We start from the raw sequence: 24,890 nt of genomic DNA on the forward strand, positions 1-24,890 counted from the left end.
ACACACACACACACACACACACACACGTATATATTTAAGAAACATGTTATTACATATTTTAGGGCTGTCAAATGATTAATCGCGATTAATCAAATCCAAAATAAATGTTTTTGTTTACATAATATATGTGTGTGTACTGTGCATATTTATAATGTATATATAAATACACACAGATATGCATATTTATATTTAAGAAAAATTTTACATTTATTTTAAAAATATTTGTATATGATATAATTTATATGAATATAAATATATATACACATGTAAATACATGTAGATATTTTCTAAATATATGCTGTATGTGTTTGTCTTTATCTATACATAATAAATATACACAGTACACACACATATATTATGTAAACAAAAACTTTTATTTTTGATGTGATTAATCGCGATTAATCGATTTGACAGCCCTAAAATTAACACATCGTACCTCTCGTAAAGCCTCGGCATAAGAGCTCATGTCAGTTAATATGACCAGCACATGTTTCTCACACTGGTAAGCCAGAAACTCAGCTGAGGTAAGCGCAAGGCGAGGGGTGATGATGCGTTCAATCCTGCAACAGGAAATCAAACATTTTGGTCCAAGTCACATTAAAATACTTAAAATTAAAAAACATTTTCTGAGTCATTATTTACTCACGTTCATGTAATTCCAAACCTGCATGACATTCTAAAGGATTGTACTGGTTGCTCTTCTGTAAAGCATTTAATTTTCGTCCACCTGTAATAATTTAGACTACGGATGTTTTTATGGTGCTTTTATGCATATTTGAAACCCAAAAGGCTGTGTTTGGAATGACATGAGGGTGAGTAAAATATGACATTATTTCATTTTTGGGTGAACTATGCCTTAAACTTTCAAGAATATTTGAGAGTATACTGACGTGGGATCATTGGCCAAATTTAAAAAGAGGCACACATTGTCCATGGACCCGTTCTCTTCGAAATCAGACTTAAAAAATCTTGCAGTCTCCATGTTGACCTAAAGACACAAGTAACTTCATGAAGATTTCCCATTGGTTTGGATGTAGACTTCTAATCAGAAGTGCTCCTCACCCCCATGGCAGCAAACACAATGGCAAAGTTCTCCTCGCTGTAATCCATCACATCTTTGGACTTCTTCACCAATCCCGCCTGACGACAAATCTGTGCAGCAATCTGAAAAACAGTTACGTTACAGTGAGAAAAAAAAAACAGGTTCAAGGTTCAATTGTTAGGTAATTAGACTTGAATTAAAATGGGCATTTTGGGTATTTTTCACGATATTGCTAATTATATTATTAATTACCATTAACATCAAAAAGGCGCCGCAAATGGCAGCCACGACGCTGAGCTTCGCAATTCTTCTGCTGTTTTTGTTTGTTTGTTCGGTGTTTTCTCATTCTTCTTCTATAAGTTTTACCAGAGACAAACTCCTTAACATTAAGCAACACATACCAGACAATATTTTTCCGGTTTTTGATTATTCAGATGTTTTGTTGGACATTCTAGTCGGAGGTACAGCGGTGCTATTCAAACGTGCATACAGATGCAAAAGAGGAAAGCATGGCAGCACACTGGTTAAGCTTCGCAAGCACGGCTTTCGAACCACGCTCCCAAGCATTCATCTTGTGAATGTCCGTTCCCTTCTTAACAACGAATGAAATTCTCACCCAAATCAACAGGGACTTTTCAAACTCTGCTGCACTGTGCTTTACTGAAACCTGGTTGAGTGAAGCCATTCCGGACAGCGTGCTTCATCTGCTTGGCTTCCAGCTGTTCAGAGAGGATCGTATCGCAGAGTTAACAGGAAAAAAGAGAGGTGGTGAATTGTGTATCTGCATCAAGGAATGTTGGTGTTCAGACGTAACAACGCTGAAAAAGGTATGCTGTCCTAACTTAGGCTATGTTTACACTAGTACGTTTTCATTTTAAAACGGCGTTTTAGAATGAAAACGATCCCTGTTTACACGGGTGTCTCCGCTACATTTCAGAAACGATCTCCGTTTACACTACTCAACCGAAAATGCATGTCACGTGACCATTCATGCAGGTACAACCATAGATATGTATAGGTAGATTCCCTATTATTGAGATGCCGGACGCGTCTGCGTGCTTGGAGCGATCGAATCGGGCATCTACCCATACATATCTAAGGGTACAATAATGAGCATGATGTTATTGTTTACACGGTCGTCAAGGATACACAGAGCGAATGTGGGCAGCCATGCCATTATTTTCAAAAGTCTTCGTTTTGATCCGTTTAAACTGAAACGCAACCCCTAAGTTTTCAAACTAAAACGGGGTCTGCTGTGTTTTCAAGTCTCCATTTTTGACCTTGAAAACGCCAGAGTAGTGTAAACGATAGGTGTAACCGTAGCAAAAGTTATGCGTTTTAAAACGAAAACGCACTAGTGTAAACGGGGCCTTAGGGGCAACTCTTCATTAACGGTAAACCTTTTCACTTGCCACGGGAGTTTTCCTCTTTCATTCTCGTGAATGCCTGGGGAGTTGCAGCCAACTCAATACAGGTAAAATTTTAAAGGGCACCTATTATGCAAAATCCACTTTTACATGGTGTTTGGACATAAATGTGTGTTGGCAGTGTGGCGCTGCGATGCAACAACTGGCAAAGGTACCCAGACTCTCTTTAAATCATTCTTGGAGATTTCGCATTCGTGAACTCCCAAAGTTGGGACTAGGGACAGTAATATATTGGATCACTGTTACACCACAATAAAGGATGCATATCACTCTATTCCATGTGCAGCTTTGGGGCTCTCTGATCACTGTTTGGTTCATCTCATACCAGCCTACAGGCAGATCAGCAAAACCTGTACTGTACTGATTTACAAGCCTGCTTCGACCGCACTGATTAGAGTGTTTTTGAAGTTGCAGCCACCGATCTGGGCGAGCTCACAGAGACTGTAACTTAATATATCAGTTTCTGTGAGGATGTGTGCATCCCAGGACATTCCTGTCATTCAATAACGATAAAACAAGGTTTACTGGAAAACTCAAGCAGCTTTGTCAGGCCAAAAAGCATGCTTATAGAAGTGAGAATAAAAAATTCAGATTCCTGGGCATCACCATCTCTCAGGACCTGAACTCACAGGCTGTTTCTCAATATGCATTCTTCAACTATCTTGCGTCCTTGTGTGCTCGTTCTATGTCATCATCAACCGTCAATTCAGTTCAGTTCCAGTTCTCAAGAACGCAAGTACAGAGGATGCATGAAAGTGCCCGGACATGTTCTTGATATCGAGGATGCATCGAGTGCAGACTTGAGAGAATTGAGCCGTTAAAAATCCCAGAAGACGCTGCGGGCAGCCGGTGTACGGAAGCCTGTAAGCTTTAAACTCCCTCTCACAAATACTTGACGGCTCTTGAAGTTGAAAGTAAACATTTATCATTTTGCTTAATTTTAATAAAGTTATAAGACCCGGAGAAAGTCTGAATTTTTATTGGCATATTAAAATGAATCTTAACATAGTCATAGTTAAAGGGGCTATGTGTAGGTTTTTACTTAAAAAAAATCTTTAAGATAGAGTTTTTAATTTGTCCATTTATGAGCCAACCATAATGTAATAGTCAAGGTGTCGTTCTTACTGTCCACCACGGTTGCCTCTATCAGCCTGTATGCTCAGTTGTGTCTGGAGGGGTCCGAATTGGCACGAAAATTCACAAAATGTGACGTCATGCGCGTTCTCGTCTACAGCGGCAATCGCTAGCGGTAGTGTTTGAAATGGACTCTGCGGACGGAAAGAAGCGACCAGCCTCCAGCACAACCCAGACACCCACGGAAACCCCTCGTAAGCTATATAAAAAATAAAAAAAAACCCTTATCTAGTGTGCACCGAGAACGAGCATGAGACTGGCTGCAGTTCCTCTAACGGCCACTGGTGTCAGTAACTGTTAGAAATTTCAGAACTTACGCAGTGCTCCTTTAAACATATGATGCGATAAAATAAAACGATATACAATTATATGAAAATAATATATATAGTATGAAATGTTTTAAGTTATGAATTTGTATGTAATGTTATATTTATTGTTCATTGGCCGCTGCTTATGCTGAGACTATGCGGTCAGTTAAGCAAGAACGCAGTGCATCTCAATTCTCACAAGGATGCATTCTGTCCTCGTGTCCTTCCGAGTTCGCTCTTCCAAGGAAGCTTGGCAAGAGAACGCAAGTCTGTTCTCTGCGTTCTTGGAATTGAGAAACAGCCACATAGACTCCATTGCTAAAAAGGCGCAGCAGAGGTTGTTCTTCCATTTTTTAGGAATAATCCCACAACATTTCTTCCATGTTCAGCAACCAAATCAGACATCAAGAGACTTTAACAGACAGTTAGGACAGCCGAGAGGATTATTGGTGCCCCTTTGCCCACCCTCCAAGAACTTGTGAGTGAGGAAAAGGGCTAAGAAAATCACCCCACACACCCAGCCCACTCTCCAACTGTTGCCTTCTGGTCGGCGCTACAGAGCACTGACCACCTGCAGGCTATCTTCAGCCTGAACAATTAAAACTTCCATAACTATACATTGTTCATCATAAATGACATATTTATGTTTATACGTAGGATTCAAAATGTGTACATTTGTAAACTGCACACTTGTAAATAACAAATCTGCACACTTGTAAATAACATCTGTAATTAATTTTTTTTTCTACATTTCTACGTCTGTAGATTATTATTATTTAATTTTCAGTTTTTCTTATTGTTATATTCCATCTCTACTGTGTTATTCCTATTTATGTCTACACTATCATGTATGTTTGCAATATGTCCGTACTTTCTTCTGCCCTGGAATTTTCCCCTACCATTATATTAGGTGCCTAATATAACGCTAATAATTTTTAAGGAATAATCCCACAACATTTCTTCCATGTTTTATTGTTAATTGTAAATCCCCTTTATTTGCCAAAAAAATAAAGTTAGTTTAATTTTCAATATTTAAAAGATCAATTAAATTAATGTACTATGCCTTCATTTGATAACCAGAAAAAAATTAAATACACAGAATGTCTGAGGAAAAAACATTTCATAAGGCTATTTTAAGAATAAATTTGAATAAATTCAATTGATTTTATGCATTCAAATGATTAGACATGCTAAAACAGAGAATTTGGTAACAATAAAACATATGGTGAGAAAAAATTAAACATTTAAAATCTAAGCATGTAGTTTTTTTATTTTGTTTTACCCTGTAATAAACTGATGTGAAATTAAATAAGTTTCATGATTTTAATTAATTAGACAAGCTTTTCGATTAATAAAATGTAATTTAGTCATCAAAAAGGAGTCTAGAAAAATTAAAACAGAAAAAAGTGGAATCCAGAAAAATTTAAATGGAAGAAAACTGAATTTGGAAAAAAAATAAAACTGATTTCATAGGGCCCTACACAGGTGAGCACACTCCCACCAGCGGACAGAGAGCATGCGTCGGAAAATATGTCACATAAAAATAAATACACATATATATATTCCCCTGGGTGATGCTACTCCACCAACCAACAACAAAGCATACAGAATACCAAAAAAAAAAAAAATTACTGCAACATGACAAACAACAATAAAATCAGAAATGGACTTTAACTGTCGGCGCTCTGGGTTTCGTGATCCTGGTTCAAGCCCCTCAGTTCATACAGCGCTTTACAGAAAGTCAGCACGCACTATTTCATAGTAATATGATACCCAGCGTTTTTGCTCAAAACTCACTCTAATGTTACCTAATGCAGATATTGTAAATAAACTGAATGAGAACTATTAGTGTCACTGTAAACAAGTATTATCATAAATATTGGTCAATTATCGAAGCTATCTAATCTCAAGGTCAAATCAAAACATTTATTGTAAAAATGGCTTTGTAACAGCTGTCAAAAATGATCTATATATTGCTGTGATATATTTTAAAAAGGAGGGGGAATAAAGTTTTTTTTTTTGTTTTTTCAAAACACCTCTCTGGTTTGTTCACAAATCGCACCCTGTATATATACACATCTATATAGGTTTTTTTTTTTTTTTCCAACCTCCTTACATGAAAAACAGAAGAAAATAAAACATAAAAAAACCACAACAGCAGTCTCACCTCATTGTGGGGTAGACCAGCTGCAGAAAAAATGGGAATTTTTTGGCCTCTTGCAATACTGTTCATTCCATCAATGGCAGAGATGCCAGTCTGGATCATTTCCTCAGGATAAATACGACACTGAGGATTAATCGGCTGACCTACAGGAAGCAGGAGGAAATTGGATGGTACACATATCAACAATACTCAAAAATGCCACTGATGACTATTTGTGAGCATAACAATTTATGTGGCCTCATTGAATTGTACCATTTATGTCTAAGTAGTCCTCCGCCAGCACCACAGGTCCTCGATCAATTGGCTTTCCTGAACCGTTGAAGACCCGACCTGTAACAGACTTCTAGTTTTAGCAAGTACACATGATAAAAAAATATCTCACGGCTTCAACACGTCTCCTTTTTTCTTCTTACCCAGCATGTCCTCAGACACAGGCATGCGCAAAATGTCCCCTGTAAATTCACATGTGGTTTTTTTGGCATCGATACCAGATGTTCCCTCAAACACCTAAAAATTAAATAATGAGGGGTGATGATCAGATTTCCACAATGGTGAAAAAAATAAAATAAAACCTAGGTATTTCAGAAGGTCTCGTTCCCTGACCTGGACCACAGCTTTGGAGCCTGTGACCTCCAGCACTTGTCCGCTTCTCTTGGTGCCATCAGGCAGAGTCAAATGAACAATCTCAGCAAACCTGGGGAACTGATCCACATGTTACTAAACAACCAGTTAACATTACATCAAGAACTTTAGTGTAATCCAGTATTTTCCAAACAAATGAGATGATTGCCTTCACTTCTGAATGCATGGTTACAGACAATAGACAATAACGAACATCTCAGCAATGGTACATCTGTACAGCTGTAACTAGATGGGTTATTGAGTAGACGTGGCCAAGTTGTCATTACCATTTACATTAAATTATTTTATATTGGTTTTTATTTTATATTTTATACTCAATATGCAAGCAGACAGCTGTGGTGACACATTCGAATGCATTGTTTCTAAAACACAATAAAAATCAGACATGTAACAATGGTAATAAATATTATAGAAATCCAATATAAAATACCTTCACTTGATCCAAAATCACCAGGGGTCCATTAACACCAGCAACGGTTTTATACGCTGTACATACAATAAACATCAATGTCAAAAGAGTGTTTTTGCAGTCTAAATCAAATTACAAAAACAACTAAGTTAGACAAATTCTCCAAAGTTTTGAAAAAAGATCAGTAAGCACTGCATTAAGAAAAATAAATACAGTAAAAAATAAAGAACATATCACCTGATAAAATATGACATCATGTTATGGTCAAAGTGTCTTAAAAAGAAAAATAAAGAAAAAGAATGAGCATATCATAATATACACAAACATAAATCCTAAAATAAATAACTAACAGAGATACACATAATCATAAAATAAAAGGTCATGATGCCTCCCTAACATTTTATTTTGTTTATTTGCTCAAGTTTAAGAAATTAGCCTTTTTTTCAACTAATTAACCAGTTTATATATCAAATCTGTTAACGCTTGCGTGTTGTGATGTCATCAGTGTATCTGATGATGCTGCCATCTATGGCAAGCCAATTTAACGTTATTCCTTAAAACTAATCTGTATTTTTTGTTACTACTCATTTTTTATTTCTAGTAAAACGACAACACACAATTAGTAACCAGGATTATACTCACTAGCAACTATTATTTAGAATAGATATTAATACCAGAGACTGTAGATATATAAAGATGGAGCACTCATATGACTTATAAATGGGTGAAAGTGCAATGCGCACTATGGCAGAATAGTCCCACCTTCTAAATAAAAGAGACAATCGTTAATTGGCAGCTGCCATTAGAAGCTACAGTTACAAAACTGTCAGTGTTCTGTGTGTTATAAGCTTTTTTAACAATTAGTGTTGTCAAAAGTTCCGACAGCGATACCATTCGTACCTGGAATTTTAAATAAGTCCATTTCCCAAGAACATTTGAGCGCTGTTGAGCAGCCAATCACAGATGTATTTGTTGAGCGCTTGAACACAACGACCAATCGGCACTATTCCATTCAGCACTGAATGGTATTGCAGTCGGTACTTTTGACAACATTATTAACAATAAAGGCAGTTGTTGCCAGATTTGATTAGTGATTTCAAACATGAAATTTAATTGTAATATTACATATTTGGAGAGGCGTTTCAAGAAAGCCGCAGAGTGAAATGACTTGGGACTAGGGCTGCACGATATTGAAAAAAACTCACATTGCGATATTTTGTTTTTCTGCAATATATATTGTGATATGAAAAAAAATACAAAAAAATAAAATAAAAATTCACCAGATGACTTGAATAGCTCTATTTGTAGGGGAGTAAATCAGCATAGGAAATAAACAAATTACAAGTATAGATAAATATAATACATCAAAGATACAAATTAAATAAACAGTGGTTTACATTTTTTCAGGCAAGTCTTAACAGTATTCAGGTACAGAAATTGAATGTGTAAAATGTAAATCAAACGTAAAATAACACTGCGTAGTCTTCACTGTATCAATTGAATTTAAAGTGTGTGTAAAGAGAATTCTGAGAATTGTTTCAAAACACATTACAAATGTTAGAAATGTATTGCTGAAACACATTACAAAGACTCTGAACTATGTTGTACTGAAATGTGGAGTTAAACCGTTAAACAGTTTCACCAATTTTGTGTTCAGGATTTTTTGGCCGGGCTAAAACGCCCCTAACACAATAATAACTGTTGAGAGGTCAAGTTCTTAATAAGTGTTTTTGAATGTCTGTGATGTTAGATATACAGATTCTAGGCAGGGACGGTTCTAGGGTGAATGGATACCCGGATCTTAGCCCAGAGACATCAAAATGTGGCAAAATACATACAATTTAAAAACATGAAGCGTTCACAATTCGCATCTAGAAACGCTAGCTTTACCGCTTTCTCTTCTTTCAAAGCGCAACGGAGCTTGCACTCTCGTGGTGTTTGCCGTTGCTAAGCAACCATGAGCAGCGCTTGCCTTGAGGACGAATAACAAACTTGCACGCTCAAACATGTATGGCTGTATAAATCCAATTAAGTTACTAGAGGTAGCATCTGTAGCATCCATTCAGGTTGTAGCGGTATTTGACAGTTGAGAGAGACGGCCGCTTTCCCGCGAGTGGCCGTGGTTTCAGATTTTGATAACTTATTTTAGTTACTTGGCGGTTTATAATATAACACATTTTTCTGTTGTGTGACAAACTCAGAACACATATTTTAATATTACTTTACATGGACTTTAATAAATCTGTGTTAAAGCTACAAAAGTGATTTTTCTCTATGTGTTTTGTTGTTTGATTAACATTCGTGGCACATTAAACTGCTGTAAACCAATATACTGTTACACATCCATTTTCTTTCTCAATTGTTTACCTTCGCCAAAGCCAAAAGCAACTTAAAGGATACTTGCATGCAGAGACATGCATTTTGACATAATTTCACACTAATAGATGCGGAAGAGAACGAAATTCAGTGTTCACGTGCATCTGCGTGGCTCTCACCATGTTTATACCGGACGCGAGCGCCACAACAAAATACTGAACCCATTATAATCAGTGATGCTGTCTAAAGATGCTACGCGGCACGACACGACAAATCCCTGACAGTAAACAGGTGCCTCGTTCTATTTATGACGTGCTGACACAAAGTTCAAACGATTTGCAACGGGCGCTTTGCCGCATCCTTTGTAGACACGGTGTTTGTGTGTGAGCAATGAACGATCAAATATAACGATCGGTATTCTAAACATCGCGCATCCTGCAATGTGACTTTAGTGGATGCGTACATCGCGATATCGATGCTGAAACGATACATCGTGCACCCCTACTTGGGACTTCGTTTGTTCTTCTTTTAATGGTCACTAGTATCTTTAGTTTTACTAGCAACATCTCACAAAATGCTATTTATTTTCTGCTTCCAGTACTAAACGATATCTATTCCATTATTACTGGTAACAAATTTTACATTTTTGTCATTCTATGGTGGTTCAGATATTGAATAGTCACTTAAACTATGTATTCCAATTGTTTCTGGTACTTACTTGTATCAAATTATTAATTGGTAGTAGTACTCCTGAATGTTATTTTATAAGAAATAATAAGTAATGAAAAAGGACTAGTAAGATAATTATAGATATTATTTAAAGGATTACTCTAAATGTTAAAACGGCTTGCCATGAAGCCATCACGAAGCAGAATAAACCTAAAACCTGCATCATGTTGATTTTTGTTTGTTTGTTTGTTTAACGTCATATGTGGTGAAAACCAAACCAATCATTAAATTGATGTTAAGATCATGCAATAAGACGTAAACAAAATGCATTTGCAAGGAAAATATTCTCTAGCTAGCAAGCTGAAACCCAATTCACCTGATTTCATATATGGATCACAGATGTACAATATCAGAAATGCTATAAATTAAATGCTAAATATCTGCAGCTGAAAATAATATGATGAGGATGATTAGCAGATGCAGTGAGCGTCATTCATTCGTTGCGACATACACACATCGCTACGGGGATGGGTTCTATTTGTACGGGCCCTTCATAGTCAACATTGGTCACTCACTTAATCTCGGCTGAGACATGTAGTCACGAGTCACGGCGAGGACATTTTCCCGAACGGCGACGTGTTTGCTCCCGGTAACAGCAGATGATATTTCACTCACGGCTCCGCTCACCATTCCTCTAAGAGCCTTCATGATGACTATACTACACAGAAATCACTACTGTAGATATGTAAGCGTGAGAACACGGCTGCACATGCGCTATAGTGCTTACGTGCCCCCCTTCAAAATCGACGCAGTGAACGATGACGCCCTCTAAAGATGTCCGTGTTTGGCACGATCATCTGTGACAGTATGCTTTATTGTATTTCATATAACAACGTGAGTAAAATATGAGTTGAACTGAAAATTAATTTCAGAATTTAAACGTATTTATGTTTCCATTTTGCTTGAATAATAGGCCTACCAGCTCTAAATAAATTGTGTGCAAATCCCGATGGTCACATTCTCCAGCATGATTAGAGAATGAACATCAAACCATCTGTACAAATTTCTCATTTTGTCACAAAATAAAAATAGTGCAGAATATTACATATTTCTTCAACATTTTACATTACATTTTGTTTATTTTCATTTTATTATTATTATTATTTATTTATTTAGTCATTTAGCAGACGCTTTTATCCAAAGCGACTTACAAATTAGGACAACAGAAGCAATCAATTGTAGTATTACAACAACTAAAAACAGATCCAACACTGAAGGCTAAAACTTTATAAATTCTACCTATACACATTTAAAAAATAAAGTAAATAAAAATGACAAATGCATACAACACAATTTCAAAACTTAACATTTAAATGAAAAACAAAAAAAATAAAGCTAAAAACAATTCAAAATATTAAAGAACAAAAGGTTCTTTACATATATATATATATATATACGTATATATACACATTTATAAATTCAATATATATATATTATTTCATTTCCATTTAGTTTGTTGAAGACATAATAAAATAAATAATTAATAATAACATAATACAATTGATTTTGAATCTGATTTTATTATAGGCTCTATATATTAGAGAGAGAGAGAGAGAGAGAGACATAATTAGATGGATTACATATTAATATATTGATATTGATATTTAAAATGTTATGTCTTTGTTATTTGTCAACAAATGTTTTATTGCAAACTCAACAAACAAATTTAACTTTTCAGAATAACATAAAGTCCTACAATTGTTGAAGAAACTATTATTATTTGTTGTCAAAAACAAAGATATCCCATCTTTCTTGTTACAATAAAAAAATGCATCTCAGTCATCTTTTGGGCAAAAGTAGATAAAAAAAAAAACAACAACAGCAAAACAAACAGGTTATCAAATAAAAACACTAAAGAATAAAGAGAGTTAGTCTACATGTCAAAATAAACCTTTTTTTGTGATTTCTTTTTGTCATTACATTTAAATAGCTTCTTAATAATGTTTAATCATTACCATCAACATTCAAATATAATAGAAAAACCATACAATTTATATATTTATTTACATCATCTTTTTTTTTTTTTTTTTTTTTTACATCATCTTAACAAAACATCAATAATGGAAGCTCCTCACACACAAATATTGAATTTAGGTCTTGATAAGAGTTCTACCAATATCATCTTACATGATTGTGCATCATTAATTCGAGACATAATTTATCCTTCTCTCATATTAAACCTACTGTATGATTACATTGAATATTACACAATTACATTAGACAACAATTTGATTCGAGTTTGTATCTTGCAACATGATCAAATCCAATAAAAGGTTATTCTTTTAGTAAACTGCAAACCAATGACAATCTATAATACATGTATGACTAGTCTCTCATACAGCATAACCAAACCTGCTATCATATTTTGCAGTGCTGTAGCTGGTGTTAGTGGAGGGCGGATGCTCATTTTGGGTTTGGCCCACCTGGCTGTAGGCCATACCTGAACGGAAGCTGGAGATTCGGCTGGTGGGGCGACTCTCAGGTGCGGGAGCATCCTCTCTTCAAGGACATAAAGAAAATAAAAGACATCAGAGCCAGATAATGTCTCATTATCATCATCAAACTTCACATAATTGAAGGAAATGGATGGATTCATGAAGAAAAATGGAGGGGTTGATATCACCTAATGTCATTGGAGAGCTCTTTCTCATGTCGATTCCAGTTACATTTGAAGATGAGAGCCATAATGATCAGAACGATCATGATGAGCAGTAAACATCCAACAACAGTTCCTGTGATGACCCCTGCTCTGTTAGGAGCTGTGGAAGATTAAGAAAACGATTATGAGAAATCAGTTAGTGTAAATTCACCGGGGTGTGTCTATATGCTTCACTTACGCTTCACAGCTTGAAGGTTAAGCCGACAGCTCTCTTTCCCAACAGCATTGGAAACTTCGCAGGAATAGACACCGGAGTGGCTTACAGAGTGATTACTGATCAGAAGTTCTCCTGTGACTGAGTCTAAATGTATGGAGAACAAAAAATATATATTTAAGTAATTTAAAAATATAAATCGTCCATAAATCTATAGGGTTTTATATATATTTCTTAATCTCATATGTAGAAATGTTATTATAATGCATATTGATCACCTGTGACAGTATAATGTGCTTTACTATATTTCATATTATTAGAATAACAACATCAGTAAAATATGAGTTGAACTGAAAATTCAGAAAAAAATATATTTCAGAATTTAGGCATAATTATGTGTCATTTTGCTTGAATGATACCAGCTCAAGAGTGCATGAACTTTGTGCAAATCCCGCTGATCATGTTCTCCAGCATGATTTGAGAATGAACATCTAACAAAGAACATCTGTACAAAGCTCTCATTTTGTCACAAAATAAAAATAGTGCAGAATATTAAATATTTTTATTATTTTTTTCTAATTGGCAAAACACCCCTTTGGTATATGTATATATATATATATATATATATATATATATATATATATATATATATATACTCTAATTAATGTCAAAATGAATTGACCCAGAGTAACTGTAACATAGGTGACTGTAATTGTGTAAATCACTATGAATATATGAAATTATGAAAGTGTTTGCTAATTTTCTAAATGACGTCTTAGTTTTTTACTTTCTTATGAAATATAAATCTGAACAGAAACATATTATTGTACACTGTCTACATACATTTATACATAAATAACTTATTTAATCCTTGCTGAGCTTCAATGAAAATAAATCAATTCCACCATGTAAAAACAATAAATGAATTAAATGACATAAATGTTTTATCAAACAAATTAGATTTATATTTTTTTAAATATTGTTTTTATTTGTTTATTTTATATTATTTTATTTTAATTAGGTATTAATTAACTAGGTTAATTAGGTCATTCCAATTCATTTTAAATATTTTTCTCCACTAGACATAAATCAAATAAATTGTTATTGAATGCATGATATACTATATCATATGCTCAGCATTCTTCTTTTAAAAGCCGTAATTTAGATATTAAAATATCATGAGAGAATTACTGGAGAAGAAGCATGTCATTACAATATTTTACCAGCAGAGGTAGCACTTACTCTGAATGGCATCTGGAGGACTAGGCCCTCCACTCTCTCTCTTCCATGAATACAGCAGAGGTGCGGTGCCTTCATCTGACCCGCAGCGGAGAGATGCTGGTTCACCCACAGCTTCACCACCGTCAACCCAACACTTTGGCACAGATGGCCTCACTGCCACAAAGAGAGGCGAAAAAATTCTTGCATTCACAATCAACTCAATACTTCAGAATAGGCGGCCTCACTGCCACAAAAAAGTCAAACAACTGTGATACTTCACCCATACAAATTCAAGACTGTTAATATAATTGTATTGTGCAATTTTATAGTGAGTCAAAAGAACTTCTGAGATGCGGTAAACGGCTATTATATTCAAGGGCCTTTCAGAGGAAAAATCATTTTCAAATTGCTCGATGAAAAACTGAGTTTGCCTGAACACATCTCCATTTCTATTGGTCAAATGAACTGATAGCCCCGTCCCCAAACACACGCCATTGGTTGAGCCCCATATTTGCTGTGTAGGGCTGGTCAGGATTCTTAAACATTTTACTTTGATAGTACGACTGTGGTATACTCAAATGTTGTCTTTGCATATTCAACTGGGAAAGTTCAAAATTTGAAGGAAATTTAAAGATCCCTCATGGAAACATTATGTTTATTATCATATTATTTGACCATTTTACCAGTTTTGCCATTTACTTCACTTTATTATCCTTCTAAGTATTTACCTGTAGTGGCTAATGAATCAGAGTCTCACACATTCACATAAAATATCTCACTTCCATGTTGCAAAATAAGGTTGATACAAAGACTGGATATATGTGACATTACCCATCACAATCAGTGATATTTTCCGGCTGTCCACTCCAGGTGCTTTTTTGACTTTGCACTGATACGTTCCAGCATGACTGGCAGTCAGCGAGGCGATCGATAGAGATGCGTCTCCCTGGGAAGGGTCTGTAGCTGTGAAGTCCACTCCTTTCATTATATCAGAGTCACCATGGCTGTATTTCCTTCCACCTGTGTATGATATGATCTAATGGACAAAATATTGAAATATAAAAGCATCAGTGAGACTGTTCAAAACAGAGCCTAGGGAGGCCAATTTGTCATTCATTTCAAGGATAGGAAGCAGTGACAGATCGCCTTACGCACCATCTGGTCTTTTTTTGTGGTGTCTGGGCTAACAACTGACCACTCAATATCAAGCTCGCCGATGTCTGCTTGACTTGACGTGTAGGTGCAATCTAGAGTAACCGGATCCCCTTGAGCCATCTGAATAGTTTGTGGCCCACTAGAGGTCACTTTCATTGCTGCTGTCACATCTGCAAAAGTATGGCAAAAGATTCATGTTCATCTATCTGCAAAATTCTCTGTTGAAAGAGCTGTTCAGTCATTATGTCAGTTTATATGCCAATGTGCAAGGCTAATCAATATCATTCATTTTGAATGAGATTTTAAAAGTGTTTTTTGATTTGAGTAAAATAGGGTTGTGGTTAACTTTATGTGAAGAAACTTTAATGTTACATATTTATTATGGAGGCCCATTTTCACCACATGAGAATAAAATCATGCTTTGCTAAATTATAATTATGAGATAAAAAGTTATAATTATGAGAGAAAAAAAATTATGACAGTCGAAATTATGAGATAAAAAGACATAATTATGAGAGAAAAAAAATTATGACAGTCGAAATTATGAGATAAAAAGACAATTATGATAGAAAACAAACAATTATTACAAAGTCAAATTCTAAAATTAAAAAGTTAGAATTATTATAGAAAAAAAACATAATTATTACATAAAGTTCAAATTATGAGATAAAAAGTCATAATTTTGACAGAAAACGCACAATTACGACAAAGTCCAATCATATGAGATAAAAAGTCATTATTATGACATAAAAGGTAAGAATTATGTGATAAAGTCATAACATAAAACTTATAGTATTTTATTTGGGCTTTTTATGCCAAATGTGACTTTTTAGGTCACAATTTTTACTTTTTATTGATTTTTTTTATCTCATTATCACTTATAATGTTGACTTTTTATAATGAAAAAATAGATTTTCTTTTTCTTACATGAAAGAAATCGGCTTCTACATATTACATACATTCATACCTACAATATACTGACTAAAACCTCACATCCTTGTGCACATGAAAGTAACTTTAAGCACAGACTTTATTTTTACACACAAACTGCTATTCTAAAAAAGAAAGAGGAAATCCATGGCTTGAAAATGCCAGCTCTCTTTTTATGAATTACCAATGGACTACAAACATATTCAAATTTTAACAGTAAATACAGTTTACAGTTCACAGAGAATTTTCTTTTAAATGTGATATATTGAGGCTTCAAACCAGAAATAATTTTTAAGCATAACTATAGTCTTCAAATTGTTCTGTTCTTTCTAGGTCATTTTTTTTTCTGTCATTCAAAGCCCAAGGATGATCATTTTCAATTAGCCTGTAATTCCAAAATCCCTCATATTCCTGGTTTCATGCTGACAGTCTGTCCTGGTGCTCACTCATGAATGATTCATATGAGCTCATATAATGAAACTCTCCAAATGACTAATATCTGGATTTGGTCCAAATGCTTGTGAATAAATCCCATCACATCCATGACTCGGATGAAGGAAAACTTTCAGGGCTAATTGAGGAACTTTAGCTGTGTTGTGAGCAGAATGTCAAATTATCTTGGTCTAGAATGTGCTGGAATTCAAGTTTCAAAGCACATCAAGTGGTTTTTTTTGTTTAGTTTTTTTTGTGAACAAACTTACTTGCTTTGAGAAAAAGCATGGCGAGCACAGTCAGTATCATAAATGAGGACGACGGGGACAAACTTGTAAGTGTAACACAAGGCCATTTCAGACATCTGTGAAAGATGAAAGCAAAAAGACAGAAAAAGCTAAAGAAGAAGAACACGACTGAAAGTGGCTGTGAGGAAGATAATGAGCATGTCTTGCTGGGTACCATATTATGAGTTTTCAGTGGTAACACACAGTACCTTGTGTTGCAGAAGCATTTTTGTACATTCCCGTTTGGACACCTTTCTGTGTGCCACTTTCTCCTATTCAGCTGACTGAAGTTTTTAAGACACACGCTTGAGCCTAGAAATGAAAAGAGACTGCAAAACAAAGGATATATATTTTACGCCAATAATTCACTTTATAGTGAATTTTCACAAAATGATTATAAAGTATGGTGTGTTTACTTATCTCCAAATTATATCTTACAGGGAATGTTTTCAAAACTTTCTGGCAAGGTTCTCTCAAAGTTATGAACAAACATTCTTCCAATTATGTTTGCTAGATTATTTGTTCAAAGTTATCTGATCTTTAATAATGTATTGCTTATGGGAGTTTTTTTTTTTTTTTTTCTGGAACATTTTTGTTGGCTGACATTTTTAAAATGTTACTAATTTTAGAATGTTCAGAATGACAATTCAAAAGCAACGTTCCCATAATGTCTGCAAAATGATCAAATGGAATGTTCTTTACCAAAAAATTCTTCACCTAATTTGGTGTTCCCAGTCAAAAATGACCAGGCTTTTAAAAACTGTGTTTAAAAATGCTATATTATCACTAAATCTCAGATTCAATCTTTTTGTCAGCTTGTTTTATTTCAATTAGCAGATGTTTTGTATTTCTTTTTGGAACTGATTGGTTATAGGCCTCGTTGATCTGAGCTGGTAAACAAATCCCAAAAAAGTTACTGATATGTTAATACCCAAAATGATCACATTTTAGGAAGTTGTTATACCCTGTATGAACAAAGTTAGAAGGTTTTCGTCTAATGTGATAACATTTTGGGGAAAATAATATTCTCTCTGGGTCAAAATGACTGGAACACAGTGAAAAAAATTACATTTTAAATGTTCAGATAAACATTTGGATATGTTAACAAAACATTACAGCTTGTTAAAAGCACTTCAATGGTAGTATGCATGCGTCTTACATATAAAAAGCAAAAACAGAACACAAATCCTGGAAAAATGTTAAACCACAAAAGTCAAAAATACGCACCTGTTGTGAACCGAAGACATTTTTCCACAATCACAAACCAAAAAGTTTCTTATCTACTTCCCTGTGGTGAGAGAAAAGAACACATCTTTGTTGCTTTTCTTTTTGTAACACACTCCATTCTTCCTCCTACACTATTTTGAGAGCCTGTAACCTCATTGTTCAGCTAAATCTATCCTGTACCATACATTATACAACACAAGAAGAAACATTTTGGCTGCTCATGCTGATCGACCGGAACAACAGGTTCCTCTGTGTGCAAACGTTTATCTAAGCTAGAAAATAGGCCATAAAAAACACAGATATTTCTGCAATTATACATGGAGACTTACACACGGATGGCCAGTTCATCTCTCTGCTTTAGTCTTCATGCACGTCACCTTCTGAATGGCTCCACTGTGAGACAAGTCTCTTCTGGTATCAAGTGCAGGTGGTGCCATGGTGATATGGTCCACAGAGACTGGTCTCAGGTGACAACTGGTTACTCCACTCAGAAAAACAAAGGACAGAATAATAAATTATTGGAATGTTTCATGAAGGGCAATTGTTTAATGCAATTAAGTTTATTGACAACAAATAGAGCTTTTTTCTTGCTATGCACAGTGCATTTTTACCAAGCTAACATGCAGTGAAAGTTCATCTAAAGGTGGTTCCTTTACAAAGAACAGTGAGGCTCCCTCATGCCGCCATAAATAGGCCACTGCAACCTTATCTTTAAGAAATGCCCATGCTTTTTAAAAAATATAACGAGAAGATCATGAAAAAGACATACATTTAGGACATTTAGCAGCTGCTCTGGCAACTTTGGCTTCACGTGTGAGATTCAAATGTTTAACAGATGGCAATTATGCAGTTCAGTAAGACTGCTGGGAAAAGAAATGTTTCCTAAAAAATATAAATAAACAAAATAACACTGTTTGGATCAAAGGTTAGCAGGCTATTCATATAGTTAAAAAAAGCACATATGAACACGAAATCACAACTTTTGCTTCACAATCTACTGTGCATTTTATTGTGCAGGTAACCTAAACATGTTTTCTTGCATAAATTTTCTTGCAATTTATTTATTTATTTTATTTTTTTAAATATTTGACTCTAAATATTATTTAACATGACAAATGTATCTGAAAGTCAGCAAAAAATTCCCTTTTTTCCCTGATGGTTACAGTTTCTGTTGGACAAAACAATGGTTTCATATGTTTGTAAATGCAAAATCTTTTGTTTTTCATAATTGTCTTACTATTTACATTGTTTTATTTTCTGTTTAAATACACATTTTTGTTTGCATTGTTTGAATTGCCATTTGGTTTGACATTTTGTTGTCTAATGCATGGAAGTCATTTTTTCATATCTTGTGTGGTGTTTTATATAATACTTGACACTTTTTGGGCACACATAACTTAATCAGAAGTGGGAGGTCTGAGTAAGTAGCTATCTTCCGGTGTCCCCCCAACGATCCGCTTTATAAAAAAAGACTTTTATCTAAGATATCCTTATTAATGAGCCATATAGGTCCGCTTGCACAGCTAAAGTTTATTTGCTTCAACACAGACCGTGTTGGAGGACGAACTGTAAGTAAAGACCTGCCAGCTGCGAATGGCATTGACCATTGGGACATGGGGGGACAGTGGGTGTCCAGGTAAGCATTTCATTCAACTGTTATTATTATTTTTGCATGTTTCAGGGAAGATTTTTAATGTCACTTTATGCAGAGTTGAGACACACTTTTAGACTCTGTCTCATGCTTTTTCTTCACAATACAATTTCTTACGCCAAATAACAAAAATAAATCTCATGCATGCTCTCCACATTTTGCTTTGGGTTTCCTTCTGGTGCTCTGGTTTCACCCAAGTCCAAAGACATGATAGCTGAATTGGAGACATTAAATTGTCTGTAGGTAGGCTATGTTTGTGTGTGTTGTCTCTGTTATGGACTGGCCATCTGTCCAGTGTGTTTCCCTGTCCAAGGTCCAAAACGTTGAGACAGGCTCCAGCATTCCAGCATAAGACAAACGGCTTGAAAAATGGATGAAGAGGCTCGATTGGGCTAAACGCTAAAAGAGTTGTGTGACCACAAACCAGGTCCGAAATTAAAACTTGGGAAAAGTCAAATGCGGGAAGTTGTGGGCGTTATTATTTTTTCAATACCTTGAGAAACACTTTCTGCAGCTCCCAGCTTTTACGTTTTACTCCCAGATAGCACAGGTACGGGTAAAGATCACTTGATCTAGAAAGCATCTGCTGGCTACAAACGTCTGACAGACATCTGTAAGATGTCAGTTTTACATACATTCTAAATCATAAACATCTTAAAGACATCTAGACGTCTATTTGACATCTAAAAGGAGACGTCCTATAGACATACTGCAGATGAGCAAACACCCTAAAAAATACGTCTTGCAGATGTAAATGCAGACATCAAATAGACGTCTCCGAGATGTATGTGTGCTATCAGGGCTATTATGTTCTAGATTCTGCAAATTATATGAATTGATGTAATACTTAGCCTATATTTCCATTCCAATGAAGTCATAACAGCATAACAGTCATTGTTCAACAAAGATAATATTGGAAGAAAAAAAATGTAGACTTCAAATATGCATTTTCCTTAAATATTTGATTCTGATTTTGACAATCAGAATTTATAGACAATTAGCCTATATTTTAAGAACATTATTAAGCAGCTGAATTTAACTGAATATTATTTTGTTCTATTCTTCTATTCAAAATGTTGAAAATAACATTCACTATGATAATAATTGAGTAGGTATATTTTAATTATTAATGTAGTTTGTGTTGATTATACTGTAGTTAACATATGGAACCATATTGTAAAGAGTTACCAAAATACTTTTCTTTCAACCTTTTAGTCTTATAAAGCTTACTCTTGCCTGAATTTTATGTCAGTGTTGTTCGTTTGTTAGCCGCAATTTACAGCTTGAACATATTGTGTAGTATAGTTCACCCAAAAATTAAAATTCTGTCATTAATTACTCACCCTCATGCCGTTCCAAACCCATAAGACTTTTGTTCATCTTCGCAACACAAATTAAGATATTTTTGTTGTAATCCAAGAGCCTTCTGACCCTGAATAGACAGCAACACAACTATCACCTTCAAGGCCTACATGGGGGGTCACTAAAATGATCCCTTTAATTCTAGGCTGAAGGATCAGATTTTTATTTTATTTAACAGGAAATAACACACATTTGTATAACTGGCCTTCTGAACCAAAACCTTACTGAAATATAGTGTTTGTGACAACTAGCCCCAACTTGCTTGTTTTTGAGGTGTGATAATTGGAACATCCCAAAAGCTTGTTCAAGCCTACAAGCTTCAAAACTGTGTTTTCAAGCAAGATGTTTATTGCTGTAATCCACTACCTGAACTATTAGAAAAAATACCCCGAGCTACTCTCAGCATCCACCGAGATCAATAAACAGTCGTTGCCTGGGGCTGTGAAAGCCTTCGCTTTAAATGAGGGCAAGCAGGATTTTCATCAACTTACACAAAGTCGATTTGAAGCAGACGTCTGGCTGCTTTTAGATGTCCGAATGTGTGCAGAAACACACTTACTGGTAATTTATTTGATTTTCATGTCCTGTAGCTCGCAGACCCATGTCATGGAGCTTATCCGAGAGCTTGGTCTGGAGGTCTTTCCACAATACACCAAGGGCAAGAAGGTGCATCGTGTGGGTGGTCCGCATGCCAAAATCAAAACGTACACCTCTAGCATGCCGTCATACTCCCCGCTCACCCTGCTGGACTTCACCCAGATTCTGCGGGGGGTATGAGAAACAGCACCATCTCATCTGACAAAGTGCTGGTCCACAATAGAATAATTCTTTTTTTTTTTATTGAGTGCTAGAACGTGACTAATAGCCATTATTTCATATCTTAATGGATGAAGACTTCAGGTATATCGTATCTAAGATGCATATTTACGTTGCCCGTTCAGCCACAATAGATCTTGTAGATCTGTATAGATGTATGAAAGCTTTTTAGCTGCTATTTCTAAGAGTGGTTAATGGATTAATGGGTTTCTCCAGTCTATTGAGGTAATTTTTGACTTCATGCTAGTTTCAAGCACAACCATAAGGTGAGAAATGTGCATATCGCCTAGATTGACCATCTTACTCAGACCATATCAGTTGAAAACCCAATGAGTTCTCCTAATGACGAGCTTTATGACGGCATGACGCTTCACACCTTCATGGAAAAACATATCTGGACCACAGGTGAGCATTGTGCATTTCCTGCATTTTCAGTTCACTGCATTAAGCAAAGTAGCCCATTGACATTTGTCGATACTTATCTATCTGTGTGTCCTAGAGGTAAAAGAGGAGCTGGAGAAAAAATGAAAGAAAATAGAATTCATATTTTTGTGAATTATTACTTTAATAAAAAACGACAAATATCAATTCAAGTGGCTTTGTAAAAAGGCCTGCAAAAATGTAGAAAGACCCAGTGCACAAAAAAATAAGTTTTAAGCAGTTAATATAATATAAAATGTAAAGAAAGGGAAAGTATTTATCTCCTCTCTCAAATTAAAATTATTAAATAAGATTAAAATAAATATATGTGTATTTAGGGATTGGATTTTGCTAAATATATGGGAATAAATATATTCTGCAATTTTGAGGGCAAAAAAAGGTCATAATCGTGAGCCCAAAAATGTTTGTGGCAGAAATGGGCTTCTATATAAATGTGAGCACCCCTAGTTGTAATTATTTTTTTTTATAATAATATAAAGAAACATAATTCATAGTTCATTGATACAAAAAAAATATTATTTAAAAAAATACAAATAAATAATACAAAATATTGTAGAAATAAGAAAATTAATAAAAACAAATAATACTACTAATAAAGAAATATTGTATAAATAGCAAAATGATTAATAAAAAAATACTAATAAATAAAAAAAAATTATAAATAACAAAATTAATAGTATAAAAATACAAATAAAGAATAAAAATATATGATATTTTGGCATAAAATAAAGAAAGATTGTATAAATAAAAAATTTATAAACATAAATAAAAATATAAATAAATAATAATCAATATCAAGTTTTAACAAAAATATCTATAAATAAATATTAAATTAAATGTATGTGGGCCAACTCGGAACTCAGCAAAAGCATTAGATATCAGCAGCTGATTTAGGGGAAAGGGTGAAATGCAGCTCATTTAGAAGAGCTTTTATCTTCTTTTCCTCTTTTACCTACTTTCTGTCAGCACTGTCAGTCTTGTTTATCTCTCCACCAGATTAGATCTACCCATTGAGCACCGCATATTATTACAAGGCATTTTTGCCATTGCAATTTTGCAGCACAGGCAATGCAGTCTCTTAAAACAAAACAACACAGATCTATCACCATGGCATGATACTTTTTTGTACCCCAGATATTTTGAAAGTAATTCAGCAATCACTGTGGCAGAGAAGAAGCCCAGTGGGGCATCGTGCCACAACACAGACACCTGTAAGGAGGAGTTGTGGAGTTGTTCGTGTGTTGAGAACAGCAGCTGTGGGCGAGCTCAGTGTGATGGCCATCTCTCTCCACAGGGAGGCACTCAGCAGCTGTCAGAGAAGCTGGTGGAGCAGATCGGCGAAGAACGGGTTCGGCTGGGCCATATGTCAGGTAACGACTCCATCAGCGCGAGGTTGACACAGAGATAACGAGCATTTCTCCACCAGTGGTGCGAGTGATCAGTTCCTTTCCTTTAAACAAGATACTATTCGGAAACCAAGACTTGGGTCCCGCTGGGTGCTTTTCGCTTGTTTTGCACTGCCTCTTCCTTTCCATTTCTATGTTATACATTATGGCAACTTACGCTGACGTGCTTGTCATGACTAAAATATTTCGATAAGCTAAATCAAAACCACTCCATTAGATCGCTCTCATTTGAGGATCGGTGACACAAAATCTTTTGAAAGCCTCACGTCGGGGAATTAGCCTATAATGTCGCTCTCTCACATAGAGAGGTAAAATCCATTAGCCATCTTAATGGTGTTACTTCGACATGTCTGATTAGAAAGTTTTACTCACCCCAACTGTTTATCCACTTGAACTCATTGACTTCTATCAAACAAACAAATAAGCAACACATCTCTCGAAATGTTGTAAAAGGCAAAATGCCACATTCTTTGAATATATGAATATAATTGTTTACATTATAAATGTCAAATATAAATGGGAAAATGTGTAATTTATTTAAAGGCACAGTGTGCAATTTCTTTTTGCAAAATATTATATGCATAAAATAACAATCTCCTGAAAAAGGTCCTCTGAGAAATCAGTTGTCACTGGCTCTACCAACAGCAAAAAATCAGTTCCCTTGTTTCTTGTTTTAAGCTAGTCAGAAAATGAACAAATCAATTGAAATTGAGTTGAATTAAATGGCTATCAGCACTTTTAGGCAATACAATATTTTACTAAAACATATTATAAATTAATAAAATACTTTAATATGAATAAAATATTAATGTTCCCATGTCAATCAGAAAACTAGCAAAACAATTGAAATTGAATTGAATTAAATGGCTAACATCACATTCAGCACCTTTACTTAATAAAATATTTGTCACCTTTCTACAGGTTGAAGAAGTCTTGGGTTATACATATGAAGATGTGTATTCAACATCCTTTTAAACT

At 35.0% G+C, this 24,890-nt stretch overlaps 2 protein-coding genes and 1 pseudogene across 7 annotated transcripts in view; 1 reads left to right on the forward strand and 2 right to left on the reverse strand.

Annotated features, from left to right (window-relative positions):
* LOC306863985 (V-type proton ATPase subunit B, brain isoform) overlaps nt 1-10,921 on the reverse strand; it is a 34,925-nt gene extending 24,004 nt beyond the window's left edge. Inside the window, exons 1-9 of the mRNA XM_079407621.1 lie at nt 10,687-10,921; nt 7,148-7,203; nt 6,679-6,777; nt 6,489-6,582; nt 6,328-6,405; nt 6,079-6,218; nt 1,063-1,164; nt 891-988; nt 437-560 (exon numbers count right to left, since the gene is read on the reverse strand). Coding sequence (XP_079263747.1) covers nt 437-560; nt 891-988; nt 1,063-1,164; nt 6,079-6,218; nt 6,328-6,405; nt 6,489-6,582; nt 6,679-6,777; nt 7,148-7,203; nt 10,687-10,819 — 924 coding nt within the window. The 5' untranslated portion in view covers nt 10,820-10,921. The remainder of the gene's footprint in view (nt 1-436; nt 561-890; nt 989-1,062; nt 1,165-6,078; nt 6,219-6,327; nt 6,406-6,488; nt 6,583-6,678; nt 6,778-7,147; nt 7,204-10,686) is intronic.
* A 758-nt stretch (nt 10,922-11,679) lies between these two features.
* Nucleotides 11,680-18,652, reverse strand: LOC306863986 (coxsackievirus and adenovirus receptor homolog; the record flags this gene model as incomplete). Of its 5 annotated transcripts, XM_079407623.1 has the most annotated exons (10): nt 11,680-12,670; nt 12,795-12,930; nt 13,009-13,131; nt 14,227-14,379; nt 15,037-15,241; nt 15,361-15,530; nt 16,992-17,086; nt 17,219-17,338; nt 18,237-18,297; nt 18,566-18,652. In XM_079407623.1, the coding sequence occupies 9 exons, from the start codon at nt 18,254-18,256 to the stop codon at nt 12,505-12,507; spliced, it is 1,188 nt and encodes a 395-aa protein (XP_079263749.1). In that variant the 3' UTR covers nt 11,680-12,504. The 5 variants fall into 5 exon arrangements, with proteins under 5 accessions (XP_079263749.1, XP_079263751.1, XP_079263748.1 ...); XM_079407625.1 differs by lacking the exon at nt 16,992-17,086 and having other exon boundaries at nt 18,566-18,622; XM_079407622.1 differs by lacking the exon at nt 18,566-18,652 and having other exon boundaries at nt 18,237-18,458.
* A 1,080-nt stretch (nt 18,653-19,732) lies between these two features.
* Nucleotides 19,733-24,890, forward strand: part of LOC306863780 (amine oxidase [flavin-containing] A-like) — a 44,500-nt pseudogene continuing 39,342 nt past the window's right edge. Inside the window, exons 1-4 of the transcript in view lie at nt 19,733-19,872; nt 21,840-22,020; nt 22,356-22,470; nt 23,676-23,876. The product of the transcript in view is annotated as an amine oxidase [flavin-containing] A-like (transcript). The remainder of the gene's footprint in view (nt 19,873-21,839; nt 22,021-22,355; nt 22,471-23,675; nt 23,877-24,890) is intronic.

The sequence above is a fragment of the Barbus barbus genome (genome assembly GCF_936440315.1).
Source record: "Barbus barbus genome assembly, chromosome: 45".
In the NCBI taxonomy this organism is placed as follows: Eukaryota; Metazoa; Chordata; class Actinopteri; order Cypriniformes; family Cyprinidae; genus Barbus; species Barbus barbus.